The following is an 18,144-nucleotide window of genomic DNA, read 5'->3' as shown; positions in this document are numbered from 1 at the left end:
TTCAATCCTGACCTTAGCTGAGTACTGACAGGTGCAAAGCTGGAATGAAAGCCAGAAATATTTATGTACCTATAAACTTAATGTATGTGTTGTTATTGTTTTATCAAGAAACCATCCAGCCTATTATAATGAGATTAAATAGGAATAAAAGTTTTACATAAAATCTCTTTTTGAAATGTATTTTATTTGTTCGTGTTGTATAACAAAGCTCTCGTCCTGCCTTTAACCTTTGTGTGTTGCATCTAACACTATGAAATTAAACAAAAAAAGCTTAAAATCTGTTGATTTAATACCTGATATTTATATGAGGTTGTAAAGTATTTAAATCAGATCTCACAATATGACATTGAATGAGAAATGTCTTTAGAAATAAAGAATAATCAGTGTTAAACAGTGTGTGACTTTTATATTAAACACTGTGAGACGTGTATTCAGAAGACTTTGTTTTTTCAGATGGATCTCAAAGCTGAACACGGTCAACCTGGAAACAGCCTCTTTGATTTCCTCAGCAGGTGGGTTAATCATCATGGTGATGGCAAAAGGGACGTGCTGGTCTTGAACGTGGTTTTGCTAGGCGGCCCTCAGAGTGGGAGGAGCTCTGTGGGGAATGCTCTTCTTGGTCAGTCCTTCTACAGAACTTTCTTTTAAATACATTTTGCTTTATGTCTCTTTTGATGGTGTATCCATAGAAACATTTCCCAAATTGCCACTGAGTCTGGACTCCATATTTTGAAGTTTGGCCACACCCATGCTTGTTTGTTTAGATCCAGTGTCCTGTACAGGTGCAATGCTGGTGCAGACTGGTATACCAGAACTGAAGCACAAACTCCTTGAATGGGCTTTGCCACACAAGAAAGCTACAGCATTTCACAGTTCAGACACTTCAGTTAGCCACCTGTTTCAGAGTCAACCTTGCAGGCAAAGAGGCCATGTCCCTAGCTCCAGTGCCTTTAACTTGAAACATAGTATAAAAAGGAAAAATAGAAACCAAAATTGTTCTTTGTATCAGGCTGTAAACATATTGGTTTCTGCTGTAAAGTTAACATTTTAACATGGGAGCCTTTGGAAACTGACACTCTTTTGAAATCAGCCTCAAGTGGACATTAGAGAAACTGCAGGTTTAATTTTTTAAGCCCTGAAAGTTGGTTCTTGTTCATTTAAGAAATATGATGAACATAAGAAATGTAAACAAGCTCTATTTAGAATCACCTTTCTCCTTATAGCACATACACAATGATAAATAAACTTAATCATGTAAAATCACTAAATGTAATTTGCTAAGGATGAAAAAAGTTGCTACAGATTTTTGCATCTGACAGGTGGAGACGAATTCCAAACAGGAAGAAGCATCTCAGGTGTGACCACTGAGTGTCGCCTCCTCTGGCACACTTTTCCACGCTTTTTCAGAAGACAGGGGGCAGAGACTGACATGATGCTGAGAATTATTGACACGCCTCCTGGAGTGCCTGACCCACAGAGCATCCACCAACTCTGCCCTGAAGGCGTGCATGTGCTCGGCATCGTTGTGAGAGCCGACCTGCCGCACGAAGACAAACACCTGCAGCAGCATGCAGAGGTACTGCGCTCTGTGACTCGGATATCAGGCCCCTGAGCTCATGGTCATCTTGTGTTATTTTTAACAGCATTGTCTGCATCTGCTAACTGTGTTTGTTTTCTGTGTTTGTATTTTGGCCTTCAGAAGCTCCTTGGTCCAGAATGGCATCAGCATTCCATACTTATCCTCACGCATTCTGACCACCTGAGAGAGACGGGGTTTCAGCCTTCAGCCTACCTCGCCCAGCCCTTTACTGGCTGGCTCAGAAATCTGGCTGGGGAAATAAGGGGCGGGGTCTGGTTCCTAGATAACACCAGTGATTGGTCGTCAGTCAGAGGGCGACCACTCAGAGACCAAATTCTTTGCCTCTCAGCCAAGAACCATCACAGGGCTCTGACCGTCAGGACCTCTCTCTGACACCATGTGGGGCCTTTCTTTTGTTAATCTTTAAATCTGAAGTCAGCTTCTTATCACATAAAGTTATTTGCGGAAAGAGATCCTGTATTTCTTTCTGATGGCTGCTTTATTATTCACTTAAAGTGTTCGGTATTGCTTTAACTGCTTTGTGTTTGAACAGAGACCACTGACACCACACAGTGACAAGTTTGTTAAACTCTTCATTTACAAAACACCTGAAGAAACAGGTGCTTAGTCACAGTAGGCATGTACCGCAGTGCTGCACAGGATTTTCACAGTTACACAAACTTCTATCTGATGATGCAGTTGGTGAGGGAGGGGGCCCGGCACAGCCCCTTGCCCTTCACCTCAAAGCTACATCCTTTGTAATTGGCCACGCCCCTGCCATCGACCTGCAGGTCCGGCTGGAGAAGCTCCCAAACTTTCTCCTTGGACTGCAGCTCCCTGTCCGGCTCACCTGAACACGGGAAGAGAAAGACAGTGAAGGAAAGTGAAAAAACCCAAATGTTTTTGTGGTGCAGATACAAAACAAGGACTTTATCTCCTACTTTTTAATTTAACAAATGTATTTTATTCACAGGCACAACAAACTATGGCTTCTTGCAACTAACTATCAAGGTTTTAACTGACAACAACATGATTGGATTTCTTCCAGTCCTGAAAATGATCATTACTTTGTTAATGTTTAGTAGTAAGATGCAAATCTGTGTCGTTGTTACACCAGAGCCCAAAAATTAAATCTGTGTCTATATTCTTTGGTTTATAACATATATTAGAAATTTGCATCAAGATGAATTAAAGTACATCTTTTATGTCTTCAGTCATTCACGAAGAGTCAAATGATTTGATTTCTTTTAATTCACATAAGGAATAAAGTGAAAAAAGATCATGTCAATCAATTTTGGAAGAGTAGATATTCTAATTATTTCTAGCTCTCCAGATACATTACTATAAATCTCTATTATGGTTATGCATCCTCTTTCTGAATGTGTGAATGTGCGAGTGAATGTGAGTGCGAATGGTTGTCTGTCCCTGTGTGTTAACCCTGCGACAGACAGGCGACCTGTCCAGGGTGTACAACGCCTCTCGCCCTATGACAGCTGGGATAGGCTCCAGCGCTCCCCGCGACCCTGAGAAGGATAAGTGGAAGCGAATGGATGGATCCTCTGTCTGACACAACCTACTTTAACTCCTTTCTCTTTAAGCCCACTTTCGAATGATTGGTCGAATTCTTTGCTGAGTGGCAGCTTCCAGTGATTTTTTCAGTCATACTTGTTATTGCTTTGCTTCTTTGGGTCAGAAAAGTATAGAAAGTTGTGGACATTGATGTTTACTTTATTTTTAACATTTTTAGACAATAACTTTTTAAAATGATATGCTGCAAGTCACTTGCTAATCAGAAGGTCGGTGGTTAGATCCCTGGCTCCTGTTCTAGATATCAAAGTATTCTTAACATTATACTGAACCCTCATATGTCCACCAGCTTTTGAATGTTGGGTTAGGGAGAAAAAATTTATTTACATGAATGTATGTGCAAATGAGGCTTGTTGTAAGAAAGCAGTATATCTGGGGTCTCCAACTCGTCCCCGACGGCTGGTGCCCTGCAACTTTTCCATGTGTTCCTGTCGCAACATACCTGAGTAAAATGAGTAGGTCATTAGCAAGAGTATAGAACTTGACTGCATGCTGAAGTGGCAACCCCTAACCCTACTCAATTAAATTTAAATAAATGTAAGTGTTTGGAAAAATGTACTACTAAAAGTACTTTTATTGCACCATGTTTATTCACTCATGAGCTGCTATAACTAGAATCAAATGGCTGAACTGCCACCTCAGCATGCAAGTGTGTTGCAGCAGGGGCACATGGAAAAGTTGCAGGACAACGGCCCTCGAGGACTGGAGTTTGAGACCCCTGTACTATTTACAGAAAGTACCTGCTGATTTACCCGCAAAAGACATTATGGAAAAAACTAAGTCTAATTTAAAAACAACTTGATCAATTTCAGCAGCATTTTCTTCTTTATACTCATGCTTGAGAAGATGGTATCAATCAATCAATCAGTCTTTATTTATAAAGCACTTTTCATACAAAAAGAAAATGTAGCACAAAGTGCTTTACATGGTTAAAAGCAGCCCACCCCACCCCACCCTCCAACTCACTCCCCACACTGGTATCAGAATCTTTAGTCAGTTTAAGCTTTTAAAAACTGTTGGCAGAGAAATAAGTAATAACAATGGATTGCATTTATATAGCGCTTTTCAAGAACCTCAAAGCGCTTTACAATTCTGCTATTCATTCACTCTCACATTCACACACTGGTGGAGGCAAGCTATAGTTGTAGCCACAGCTGCCCTGGGGCAGACTGACAGAGGCGAGGCTGCCATATCGCGCCATCGGCCCCTCTGGCCGTCACCAGTAGGCGGTGGGCGAAGTGTCTTGCCCAAGGACACAACGACCGAGACTGTCCAAGCTGGGGCTCGACCCGGCAACTTTCCGATTACAAGACAAACTGCCAACTCTTGAGCCACGATTGCCCTGCGTCTGTTTAATCTGAGTTACAATCGCTTCTATAAACTGCTTTTAAAACTCTGCTTAACTCAGTCACTGTGTTCATATATTTTAATGCTACATTGTTACCAGGGTAGTTGAGAAAAGTGACCCTGTCTCCTGGGGTGGAGCCTGTGGGCGGGACTAACAGTTCAACACAGTCATCCGAGGTGCAGCAGCGGAGGAGGCGGGCCTGGGAGACCACGCCCTTCAGCTTACAGGCCTTGACGTTGCATAGCAACACAGCTAAAGAGCCCTGAAGCTACAGAGAGAAAGAAACTATTTTGTTTTGTAAGCATTAAATAGAAGTTATTTAGTAGAAAAGTAAAAAATACTCGAAATGCTAAGCAGTATATGTTAAGGGCAAATTATACATTTATAATTTTTTATTAAGTAATAATATTTAAAAAACAAAACAATATTAATTTAAAAAATTTAAATGTCATCAATATACTTACTGGAAAAAAATGTCAGTACTCTGTCAAAAAATGTAAATGTAAAATAATAACAATAATATTTTTTATTAATATTGTATTTTCATTTAGTATACTGTATATAGCCTATTTAAAGCAATAACAAAGTTGATGATAGTTTTCAGTATAAAGTCACATTACCTCCTCAGGTTTTGCTTCCTGTCCCACCTTACTAACCACCGTCCGGGAGCTGTTTTCTCCCATGTCCACCTCCTGCACAATCATGGCTTCGGCCAGCGGGTGGACGCGGGCGCTGAGGATTCGTCCCACCCTCAGGTCAAGTCGTGACACGTCAACCTGTGACTCCATCCCCAGGGAAAGAAGGTCTGAGGTTGAACGAGCTGAGTAGACAAAGAGAGTCAGTAATTTTATTTATATTTTTTGCAATCTCATTTTATTTGACTTTGTCTTTCACTCTACTCTCACCTTTCCTCTCTCCTCTCCTCCTCCTGCTGTGTTTGTCTCGCCGCTCATGTGAGGAGGAGGAAGAAGGAAGAGGATTGACCTGAAAAGCACCTGTTGCACCAGCAGGTGAAGACGGTTGATTGGCAGCTGTAGTAGAGGTAAGGTTAGGGGTCTGTGGAGGCGGAGCCGTAGAGAGCAAACTTTTAGCTGAAAGAAAGACATGGCAGTGCCTCATCAGCAAATAAATGCAAAGACAACTTTCTTTGCTAATTTTGGTTCTATATATTACTACATTCAATTTTAAATGAAACCACTCAGATGCAGTTGAAGTGGAGAGTTTCACCTTGAATTCAAAGGGTTGAACAAATGGATTGCATGAAAATATGAGGCAGTAAAGTATTTTCAACACAATCCCTTCATTTCAGGGGCTCAGAATGGATAAATTAAATAAGTGAAAATACAATGTTCATTTCTAATTATTGGGTGAAAACCCTTTGCTGGCAAGTCTTGAAATTATGGACATCGCAAGAAGTTGCTTTTTCAACTTTTTAATGCTCTGCCAGACCTTTACTGCAGCAGCTTTCAGTTGCTGTTTGTTTGTGGGCCTTTCTGTCCAAAGTTTAGTCTTCAACAAGTGAAATGCTCAGTTGGGTAATAATCAGGTACAGATTCTGTACCCTGATATATTGCAGTATTTCTATTTTCTTAATATGTTAGTTGTATTCTTGTATTCTGCATGATGATGTGCTTTATTCTATGTTTTTGGATGTGATCTGTTATATATGTGACCACACTAAGACAAATTCCTGTCAACTGTCTACAATAAACATGGACCATGTCTGACAACACCCTTAAGTATGACAAAAGAGTGTGACAATAGGGGCATGGTGGCCAAGTGGTAAGGCGTTGGTCTCGTAAACCAAAAATCATGGGTTCAATCCCCATCCATGCCTTCCTACAAAGGAAGTCTTCCATGTTCAGTGTCTTGTATTGTTAATGTCAGTTTCTCTGGTAGTAATGATATGTCCTCTACAACCTAATGTGACTTTCTAGTCCTCTTGAATGGAGCATTCTGGTATCGGCCAAATAAACCGTTTTTGTCTTTGACATCAGAATTTCCAAAATCATTGCAACCAAGGTGTGCAGAAGATTGTCTCTGAATGGAAAACGCAGTAAAGCTAGAACCAGATGGAATAAGCAGGAGAAGAACTTGAAGTTCCACCACTCAGTCAAAATAGTAGAATATCCAAAAACATAGAAAAGTGATTTCAAAGGCAGGATGTTTTTTTGCTGTTCTAATGTATATTAATTTCTGAGGCAACCAGGTAATGGGGTCAAAGTTGGAGTAAACAACAGTGTGCTTCATCCAGGTGTGGTAGCCAAGTGGTAAGGCATTAGTGTCTTATACTAAGTAGAATGGGTTCAATCCCCATCCATGCCCTTAGTGCTTCCTTGAGGTGTTGCATGCTGTATGCCACATCACAAGGCATTACTTAAGTTACCAAAGCTGCTATCCTTGATTGTTTCACGGTTTTTAAGCTTTGCTGCAAATGAAAACCTCTGTTAGGCATCACCAATGTTTAAAGTCACTTGGTGATGTTCAGAGACTACTGTCTCTGTGTTGCAGAAAGTAATCTTATAGTTAGAATTCTTGAGGAAGGAAAGGCACCAATGAATGTGTTATTGACAGTTAAGAACAGAAAACATGGCTCAGAAAGTAATATAACCATACTTGAAGACAAGTACTGGTCCAGGTAGTGATTTAATCCACGTAATCTCTGCATGTGCTCCTAGTGACAGAGTTTAAGCATTAAAATCCAACTGTACTAAACTTAACTGACGAGGCACTTGAGAAGGGGTAGTGGCTGGATAGATGATGCATTTTCTCCTCATACCCAAAGCAGGCATGGTGGCCAAGTAGTAAGGCGTTGGTCTCGTAAACCAAAGATCATGGGTTCAATCCCCATTCATGCCTTTAGTGAGAGTTTATAACAATACCCACATGGAAATGTTTACTGACCGATGTGTCTGTGATGATACACTACCCCAGTTTCTTACCCAAATATAGTAGTCAATGAAACTTGTAATACAAAAAACCTTCGACTAAGTTAGACTTACAAAGAGGGAAATCTGTTTCTTAGCCCTATTTAACCCACACCAAGGATTTAGGATAGTATACACACGCCCGCCCTAAACTGGAAAGTTTAGGTGGGAAGGAAGGTTCCATTTCCAAAGAAAGTGGTGGCCATGAAAATGAAGTAGTGTAAACATAGCATGGCTGCCAAGTAGTAAGACCACAAATCTTTTGTCTTTTAAACCAAAGATTGTGGTTTCAAGCCCCATTGATGCCTTTACTGTATAGTTGAGCTTGCTCTGGATTTGACATTGGCTACAGCTGATGTCAAGTGATATAACACGTCTACTTGAAAACAATAACTCTATTTTACTTTAACTAATTGTAGATTTAATGACACACTTTCCTTGCTTTTCTGTGAAAGTCACCACATGTCACAGACAAAACTGCAATTTTTGACCTGTCACGGTTTCAATGTCAATTTATTATGGTGCATGGCAGTATGAAAAGTGTATGTACCAGCACGTCTCCTCTGTTTATCCTGCAGCTGAGTTTTCAGCTGTTCAATGTCCTTCTTGAGTTTGGCATTTTCCACCAGCAGCTTTTTTTGCTCTCTGACAGATGCCTGCAGGACTGAAACACACGAATAAGAAGGTTTTATCACACCCACAGTGGGTTCATTACCTCTTGATACCTAAGTCTTCAATTGATTATTAGTCCTTCATTTACAAAATTACAATGGCTTCAGAGTTGGTGATTAACTCTATCATTTGGCTGATGGATAACTGAATAATAAACAAACTCTGCTCTTCTGTCTTACGAGCTTTCTCTCTGGTCAGCAGAGCGTGGGTTTTAAAGTACTCTATGATCTGCTCCCCATCCTCTGGATCCAACTTCATGACAGCAGCTTCCAGACTGACAAACAAAACAGACACACAGCAATAATTACTGATGCTGATCTGGAGGAGTAGTCGGATTTCATTTTCTCAGGTACAATGAAATGTCATGCAGGTTATATAAAAGAGACATGCGCAATTGGGATAGATTCTTCTGCAACCATTAACTAGATAAGTGGTTCAGAACATCAATTGATGGTCCTTATAAACATTCCAGATTTTGTTGTTATTTAGTTACCATTGTTGTTGTTTCCAGTGCCAAAGACTGGGCTCCCAGGGAGGCTAACCACTTCAGGCCTGTGGTTTTAACTTGAAAGCAGTGGAAGCACTGTGAGAGTCATGTTTTTCAATTTCTTGAGTTCCTTCAATACAATTCAACCTGCACCGCTGAGTAAGAAGCTGGAAAGCTGGAGTCCACCGTCATCTGACTACATAGACTATCGATTACCACACCAACAGATTGCAGTGCATGAGTTATGTGTCTGAGGTGATGCTATGAACCACAGGGCCGCATCAGGGAATGGTCCTCTCTCAGTTCCACTGGACTTGAGACACAAACCACTAACTGTCACCTCCAGAAGTTCTCTAATGAAACAGCCATCATTGGATGTCAGTCTGAGGGAAATGATTTAACGTATATGGGTCATCAGATGTGAACAACCTGCACATCAACACCAGTAAGATGAAAGACATGGTGGTTGACTTCCAGAGAAACCCACCACCCATCACACTGGTGAACATCTATGGCTTGGACATTGAGGTGGTTGACACATACAAATTTCTAGGTTTTCACCTTAATGATAAACAGGACTGGTAACGCAACACTCATGCTGAAGGGCCAAAATCAGCTCCATCTGCTGACTTTGGCCCTTCAGCCCTTCAGTGTGTGTTTTCCTGTTAGTATTTTCTTTTAAATATATATATATATTTTTTTTTTAAATTTACTTCATCTCCTGCTGCTCTAGCAAGTAAATTTTCCGATTGTAGGATTAAATCAAGTCTATATCTACTTAGGACCAGATTAGCAGACAATAATAAACTCATTATAGGCAACATTACAGGGAAGAAAAATCCCGAGCCACACCTCGTAGTGACTTCACTAATGCCATGTTGTTGTGTTTGGGGCATTTACTCCTTTGTTCCAGTAAAGAGAAATCTCAATACGTTAGCTGTCCAAGAGGTTGTGAATATTTGTTTTCATCTTGGAACTGACTGGAATGGAGATGAATGGTAAGAACTACAAAGAATCACATGGCATGATGGCGAAGTGGTAAGGCGTTGGTCTCGTAAACCAAAGATCATGGGTTCAAACCCCATTCATGCCTTATGCCTCGTATCTAATAAGATTGAATGCTTCAAGGACCTTGTCAATCTGCTGTGTTTGTATATATATACTGTCTACCTACTGGAATTGATTGGAGTTGGCAATAAATTCATTACCAGTTTAAACAACTGCAGGATTTGACTGAAATTCTGTTTACTAAATGTCTCTGGAAAGAAAACTATAAGAAAGTCGGTGTTGGCAGTACATAAATGTCCCACAGTCTTCTCTGGGACATTTAAGTATAGTGCTTCCTGTTGGTTGAAAAAAAAATGAAATGCTAGCATTTTGAAGCAAAACAGATTCCCATTCTTGGACTGGGCTCATCGCAGAGGATGGAAACTTCAACGGTGAAATCCACACAGAGGCCAGTACCTGACCACTGATTCTCACAACCAACTGCAACACAAAAGTTGGGTTATCGGGAACTTACACTATCAGACAGAGCACGCTCCCTCTGAAACAGAAGGACACACACACACACACACATACACATTATACGAGCGTTTAAAAGATGTGGTTTTCTTAAGTGGGCCTTCATTAATGCAACAAAGATGAACAGGAAAGATCCTCAGAAGAGTGGATAGCAGCAAAGCTGTTACAGTATATTCATAGATTTAGGGATGTCACAAAAGCTCCTGGAGGGTAGTCCAAAGATTCTGTCCTTGTAGTGTCTCTTGTGGGGTGCAGAGAGTCCCAAAAGGGTCCAAAGTACAGAGTGGTAAACCTCCATGCTGCTTAACTACTTAATGATTGACATTATACAAATCAAACAGGAGATGATGTCACCAATGTGCTGATGAAATGTTTATATAGATGATATCTTACAGGAGGGGAAGTGAAGGGTTTGTCTTTGCCTAAGGAGAGCACATAAACACACATTGTGAGATGTCAGAGTTAATCAAAGACAGGTTGTTTTTTGTGGGCTTTTTGGATCAAAACTGAAATGAGTCACCACACAACACTTCCTATTTGATGCCAGACATCAAACTCACTGCCCATCTCTGCATTATGAATAGTTTTATTCAAATATATCCAGAAATCTTGCTCGTTTGTGTAATTTGAGCTCAGGAGAAACTTATTTTTACTGTTCTTTCAAATGTAAATGAATTGTGTTTATATGGGACCTAAACATCCTCTAAGAATTTAAAAAGGCTCATATGATTTGAATATTTCATGCTTAATTTGCTTTCTTTGGCAACTCAATGCCATAAAAGTCTAAATGATAAAGATAAAGATAAAGGTACTTGGTCCTTGCTCTGGGACATTGTGCACTTTAATATTCTGGCACATTTGGGCAATTTTGAGAAGCTGTGGGTTGGTTTCTCACACAAGAGGATGCTTAAGTACACCGCTCACTCTAACATTGATTTGTAAAAAATTTTGAATTTGCATGTTTAGTTTTCATTTTAGAACTTTGAAGGGTTTGCATATGCAATGGGCTGAAAATCTGAAACATGTTTTTTGGCTTTTAGAGTTTAAGGCAAAAGAGGTTAAAAGGAATCTGGCAATTGTTAAGAGAAGAGCAAGACATTTCAAAATAAGCCTTCCTGCATTTTCTACACATCTGCAAGCTCATTTTCATGTTGTTCACAAATCTATATCATTAATGTTATTTATGGGGACCTCATATCACAAAAAAGAGCTTCAGCTGAAGCAAAAGGCCAGAAAGGTGCAAAGAGTCTGAGTGACAGGTGAGAGGTCAGTGTGAGTGTGTCAGCAGCTTAACTAATTCATTTTAAAATCTTGGTCCTGACTTTTAAAGCTTTGAATTGTGATGCCCCTGCCTACATTTCTGATCTTTTAGAACCCCACGCTCCCTCTCGCAGCCTGAGATCATCTAATCATAATCTGTTGGTAGTCCCACGAACTCGTTTTAAGACCACAGGTGATAGATCTTTTAGAGCGGTGGCCCCCAGGTTGTGGAATGCTCTCCCTCCATCATTATGTTGCCTTGATTGTATTTATTCTTTTAAAAAGCAGCCTAAGACTCATTTATTTAGATTGGCTTTTAATTAGATTTGTGCTGTGTGTTTGATTATTGATATATTTTATGTATTTCCGTTTTTATATTACTGTGAAGCCCTTTGTGGTTTTTATCCTGTGAAAAGTGCTATATAAATAAATTGATTTGATTTTGATTTAAGACATTAAAGCACAGAAAAAGCTGTCAGGTAAGTTTACACAGATATTATCTGTGGAGAAAAAATAGCTCAGAGAAACCAGACTTTTTGCATAAAGATAGATGTAAAAACGCCTGACGGAGCTCTCCACTGTGGCGCGGTCAGCATTTACATACACAAACACACTCCAATGTCACCGACACATTTATCTCTGTAGTATTAAAGCAAATATCCCCTTTAACAGCTACTGTTATTGTAAGTGATAAAGAAGCAAGTAAAAAGAAACATGCCGGCAGCAAAAGTCTTTGTTAACCAGTGAGGTAATCTGGTTAATTATATGATAACTGATGAAAGAGAGGTGACATTTGTGCTTGTGACTGCAGGGAAGAAATGAGTGCTGTAATAATGTCTACATTAAAATCAGGGGAAGTTCTGCTTTTGTGCTTATTTGGTCAGAGTTATAGCCAAGCTGCAACATGAAAAACGAAGCCAAACCCTGCAGTTTTTAAATGTCCACTTGAGGCTCTAAAGCTGAGTCTTCCATGTTAAAATGTTCAGTTGTGATTAAAAAAGAATCCGCATGGCAGCAGCCACGATGCTAACGTTGATGCTTTGAAAGGCAGAATTCAGTACCAGTGGGTGACGTCCTGTCGGGCTTACGTGAGCTTTGCCATCATTGATTTCGCTTTTCCTGTCCCCGTGCTGTGAAAAGTCAAATTTTGTGCTGTGATATGACTGTCAAAACTGCTCATGATTCGAGGAGTACCGTGTCATTTGACCCAGTTTTTGAGTTTGTGATGTTTTTCTGATTTCATTGTAAAGTGTTAGTTTTGTCATTTAGTTTAGTCCTCATGTATCAGTCTACGTCTGTTTTCTGTTTTATTTTGACAGTCTCATGGTCCATGTTCAGTGTGTTTCGTTTTGCTTTCCCTTTGGTGTCATGTTCATTTGTATCAGCTGTGTTTGCCCTACTGTGCATTTAAGTCCTTGGTCTTCCTTTGTTCATTGTCAGGTTGTCTGGAACACCCCTGTTTTCCCGGTCCCTAGTTTTTTTCCACTGTCCCTTTGCTTTGCTCTTAGTTTAGTTTTTCCTAGTTTAGATTAGCTATTTGTTTTGGTTTCTCTTATTATGTACCTTCGTCTTTTGCCTTAATAAATGGCTTGCCTTTTGTTATTAGGTTCCTGTCTCCTCGTGTCGCCTGGTTCCTCTTAAACAAACACAAAGTTTACTACCGCAGCCCATTTTTGCCCATTTTCTCTCACCATCACAAAGGTTACTAGGTTAATACCTATCTGAATTTAACTTCTTAGTTATATCAAAAATATGGAATTATATTAATGTCATAATACCGAAAAGCACCACTGAACGACACAGGAAATCTTTCCTGCCTGTGGCCATCTCCCTGTACAACGCATCCACTTAACACACTGGTTACTGCTACAACTACACGTTTCTTTCCAGCTATTTATTAATGAGTGACTTATGTATATATATATATGTATATATTGTACTATTCTTAGTTAGCGTATTGTCTGTCTTGTCTTACTGTTGGTTTATGTTGGTTTATAATGGAGCACTGTAACAAAAAAAATAATTTCCCCCAGGGATCAATAAAGTATTCTGATTCTGATTCTGATTCTGATTAATAAATACGCAAGCAAAAACATAATCTGAGCAAATCATTTTATTTCACCAATTATATTCAACAACCCACTTTTATTTTCTGTTTGACACGTTTTTATATTTATTTACTCACAAATCCTAATAGACTAGGATATCAGATCCATTAAAAGACTAGTTGGTTTATATTTTATATTAATTTAATTCTTTTACATAGGATTGGGTTTCATAATGAAATTTATATAATTGTTTATTTTTATGAATAAATCAAAAAATCAATATGAAAGAGGGAATATGTGCTACACATCAGTTTTGAGGATTTATTGACATTTTGAAAGTGCAGTATGATAGTTTACCCACAGCTGTTTGTATTTCTATTGTGCAGCTGTGGATGTACTGGTTTATCACCAAGCTTCATTTTAACACTGAGAAACATCTTAAAAACTGTAGAATTCAAGGGCCCATTTTGAACAAGTCCCTTCCAGTCATGTTTGTGCAGTTACATGTTTTTGCTGCAGACAGAGCAACTTTTTGTTGCCAGGTTTAAATATTTGTATTTTGGTCAAACATATGATTGCCAGATTCTGATCCACACTTCCTTTGCAGGTCCTCGTTATGAGTTTTCTTTTTGTTTTGTTTTGTTTTTTCATTTTTTAAATCATAGGAGCTATGTAATACTGTAAAACAGATTAATGGGACAGCACTGCAGAGGCTTCAGAACTCACCTCAGAATCCTGTGGTTTAAATATTCCTTCAGTGTTAAACAATCCAGTGACAGTTGTCAGTATTTCCACTGCTGCTCAGCAGACAATGACCTTTAATGATTAATTCAGCAAACTTTAGTTTTCAAATTCTAAACAAACTGTTTAAAACAGCGCTGTCATAGTGTAACTCAGTTTAAATCAGTAACCTGAAGTGTCCATCAAAATGAAAAATCACTTTACTTTGGGCTCTGCAGGATTTCTCTCCAAGTGCAGAGATACCTGCAAGAGCGTAAAACTGTAGCAGCATGTGGAAAGCAAACACTTTCACATGTGCGATGGCTTCGTTGTTGACATGGCTGCTGAGTTCTACCTTGTGAGGAATTTAATTGCGCCCGTGAAATGAAATAATTTCCTCGAATTATGTTTTTGCTATGACATAATGTCATATGACATTTTGACATTAATATAATTCCATAAATGGACCAAAGAAAACTTCATCATGGAGTCCCCGGACAAAGGATCCACCTACACAAAAACACCCACAGAGATCCTGTGTCCACACTCTGATGGCTCAGATCTGTTTTGGTGAGAAAAGGGGGGCCTAACCAATATCAGCATAGGCGTAAAAATAACTGACGTGTGAAAGGACCTCTGAAAACAGCACCTTGCACCACGTTGAGTGTCTTTTTGAAACTGGAAAACTACAATTAATGTCCATAAACACAAATAGACTCGACAGATTCAATTTCATGACCACCAAACACATACTGCAGCTATTGAACAGCTGACATGCAGAGAGACACAACAGCTGCAGCGAGGCTTGCTGCTAAAAATATCACCGAATGGCACACCACACACGTGACAACACTCCTATTTAATCCTGAGTACCAACAAAATAATGGAGAAGGAAAGACGTGAAAGGAAAACAAATTTCTGCATCTTTTAAAGGGAAAAGAGCTGAATACCATGGAAGAATTTTAAATATTAAACAGCAAGACAATGATCAGGTTTTAAAAAGACCTTAACAGCCCAAACTTTTTATACTCCCAGTTCAAAGAAAAATGTTAAACATGTCATATACAGAACAGTTTCATGTTTAGTATATGACAGTTCATCAGCAGCTTTGCAAATAGATTATACAGATTCAGCCTTTACATTTCCACTCACAGATCCATGTTTGCAACTGCCTACAGAGCAAAGTGAGGATTTGCGGAGAATTAAAAGTCACTCAGGTGTTCGTACCTGGGGTGAAACAGGTTGTTGGTGTTGTCCATGCTGCAGGATGTTGTTGGTCAGCCAGCCGCTCACAGACAGAAGCTCACCGAGAGTGTGTGTTCGCCTCTGATATGCTGTGTGTCAGCTGTCAGCTTCCATCTCCAGCTGGAGGTGAAAGGTCAAACACCTCCCTATTTAAATCCCACAAGACCCGAGAGGAAGAAATGACTGGAGGTTACATTTACACTCAAGTACTGTACAGTTTTGAAATACTTCAGGTGTTTTCATGTCTGATGTTGATCTAAGACACACTGACTTTGAAGATTATGAATTGTAAAAATGTGTGTTTTGTCACAATTTCAACTACACATTTAAATATAAAGCATGGCTGTCACAAGGTTGTTGTGGCTCACAATAAAAAAATTCACAATAACAATGTTATTACAATATACATCGACGTATGAATGTGTGAAAAGGGTATGAACCCTTCTGGGTCAATTTGCATCTGTATGTTTAGAAGAACAGTAATGTGTGGCCCCCAAGATTCACCTCATCCTACCCATCCATCTGCATTAATCTGAGACATGGACCTTTCTCAAAACCGACATTAGCAAATTGGAGGTGTTCCGAAAGTGTTCCCTTAAAGCAAATTCTTAGGGTGTCCCTTTCTAGACCACCTAAGAAATGAGAAGGTAGCCCCCGATCTAATGACCAGTCGCCAGTTGTAAAACAAACACAGCGACGATGACTTTGATGGTTTGGCAACGTATGACAAATTTATGGAAATTGGATCAAGACTAGCCCAGTGGAAGGTGTAATGCTTTCCACCAAAGAAAACGTGAAGAGTCCACATGAAGGAAGACTTTTAAAAAAGTAATACCTTCCATCGAAGAAGCCCACATCATAGCCCCCAATCACAGGAAGTGAAAGCAAATCATGAATGAGGTCCAAAATCCAGCAGCACCTACAGCAGCGTATTGGTTTCGAGGACATCTTCCTCATCCAACTAATAGCTAAAGGACAAATGCAGGAGGAGCAGAAGAAGAAGAAGAAGAAGAAGAAGAAGAAAAGAAACAGAAAAAACACCTGTCATTCAGTTCAAGGACTGGAATGTTCAGAGTGGAGGCATAGGCACCCCACCCCCCAATTCCTCTTAGTCAGCGGTCCCCAACCCCCGGGCCACAGATCTTCTTTTTTGGTACTGGTACTGGTTTTATTTTGTTGTATTTATCCGCGACACCTTAAAGGCCGGTCTGTGAAAATATTGTCAGACATAAACCAGTCTGTGGCACAAAAAAGGTTGGGGACTACTGCTCTTAGTAACAGATGCATAGCAACAGATACATAGTAACAATAATCTTCTTAGACTTGTTAGACTTTAGATTCCTTTAATTGATGACATCACAGAATCTTGGCAGCCAATGTCCTTTCCTCTGACATTAGCAACAATCCCACTACAATTTCTCCAGAAATAGCAGTGTGGTTAGAAGATACATACTTCTATAAACTTAAAACACTGAATAATAGCAATAAACCATTCATTACAATAATGTAAAAATACTGATGGTGCTTTTATATTTCTTTCGATGACCATCACTTTTATTTACAGCAATGCTGGAGAAAAATATTTCAATATTAGAAGTTGCAGTGTTGTAATTCCACTTTTCTCCACTAGATGGGGTTAAAACAAAATAACTACTTAAAGGACTTCCAGTCGAAATGCGTGTTTGGATTGCAGACAAAACATCAATATCAGGGTTTATTTCATATTCTTTATTTTATTTTACTTTAAAATAAGCACCAGCCTCAAAATTCATATCCATAATGTATATTAATAGGATAATTTTGACTTTTTTTTGCAAATGATCTCACATTTGCTGAAACATAACCTCCAGATACAAACATATTAACTCTAACAGCTGGCCCTGGACATTAAGTGGTCACTGTGTATATATACTGAGAGGATCTGATTCAGTTCAGTGTGTTTGGTTTTAGTCGACAGTGAGCTCGCTCTCGTGGAACCATCTGGTATTACAACCCAACGAGAAATGAGACAATTTCAATAATAAATCACTAACAATGATAATTATAATAATAACAAAAATAATAATTTCATTGGCCTGTTTTTATGTCGTTACACTTGCATCCTGTGACGTACGAGATCTATTTTAAAACATGGTTACTCACATGTAAGTGCTTGCATGGGTATGCTCCAGAATATTTATCAGATCTCTTACAGTACAGTGTCTCACACCCCTCGGTGAGGTTTTTACTAATTGCAGAGTCCCGACTGACACATACAACTGACTCGTACAACTGAGCGAGCATTCTCAGTTTTTAGTGTCTTGCTGTTCAGATATGTCACTTACCTCACTCACTAACAGTATTTAAAAGCAGGCTTAAAACATGGCTCTTTTCAAATGAGTCTTTTTATTGGTTTTTTTAGTTTTATTTTTATTTGTCATTAGACAGCACTTAACACTTCATTTGTATCTTTGCATCTTTAATTTGTAGATTATCGTTTTATGAATTGATTTTGATATATTTACATGCTGTACATCACTTTGGTGTTTGCTATTTAGATGTGCTGAATAAAATGAGTTGACTAAATACTTTAATCAGTTCACAAATAGTTTTTGTGAATTTTACGAAGTTTAGCTTATTGTCCATATCCACATTTTTTCCTATTATATGTATGTGTTTTTGACTTATTTATCATTTATATGCCTCTAACTTTTAAACTGGTTCATTTTTGAATGCATATTTTAAAACTGATTTACTTTTACTACAGT

At 39.0% G+C, this 18,144-nt stretch overlaps 2 protein-coding genes and 3 non-coding genes across 5 annotated transcripts; 4 read left to right on the top strand and 1 right to left on the bottom strand.

The window, feature by feature from the left end:
• The first annotated feature begins 426 nt into the window (after positions 1–426).
• On the top strand, positions 427–1,972 carry LOC146390013 (GTPase IMAP family member GIMD1-like). Its single transcript, XM_084923127.1, has 3 exons — positions 427–619; positions 1,320–1,576; positions 1,700–1,972. Exons 1-3 carry the CDS (start codon positions 454–456, stop codon positions 1,970–1,972), a joined length of 696 nt encoding a protein of 231 aa, XP_084779253.1. The 5' UTR covers positions 427–453.
• On the bottom strand, positions 972–15,471 carry aimp1b (aminoacyl tRNA synthetase complex interacting multifunctional protein 1b). The gene is made up of 7 exons (XM_084923117.1): positions 15,380–15,471; positions 8,293–8,387; positions 7,992–8,105; positions 5,420–5,605; positions 5,135–5,334; positions 4,611–4,782; positions 972–2,429 (listed from the first exon to the last, which is right to left on the bottom strand). Exons 1-7 carry the CDS (start codon positions 15,409–15,411, stop codon positions 2,263–2,265), a joined length of 966 nt encoding a protein of 321 aa, XP_084779243.1. The 5' UTR covers positions 15,412–15,471; the 3' UTR covers positions 972–2,262.
• Positions 6,280–6,351, top strand: trnat-cgu (transfer RNA threonine (anticodon CGU)). Its single transcript has one exon. It is a non-coding gene; the product is annotated as a tRNA-Thr (tRNA).
• Positions 7,302–7,373, top strand: trnat-cgu (transfer RNA threonine (anticodon CGU)). The gene has a single exon. It is a non-coding gene; the product is annotated as a tRNA-Thr (tRNA).
• Positions 9,622–9,693, top strand: trnat-cgu (transfer RNA threonine (anticodon CGU)). Its single transcript has one exon. It is a non-coding gene; the product is annotated as a tRNA-Thr (tRNA).
• Positions 15,472–18,144: the final 2,673 nt, after the last annotated feature.

The sequence above is a fragment of the Perissodus microlepis genome, chromosome 3, assembly GCF_051167445.1.
Source record: "Perissodus microlepis isolate ML-2025 ecotype Zambia chromosome 3, ASM5116744v1, whole genome shotgun sequence".
NCBI classification, from domain to species: Eukaryota; Metazoa; Chordata; class Actinopteri; order Cichliformes; family Cichlidae; genus Perissodus; species Perissodus microlepis.
This window is presented reverse-complemented; position numbering and strand designations above follow the sequence as displayed.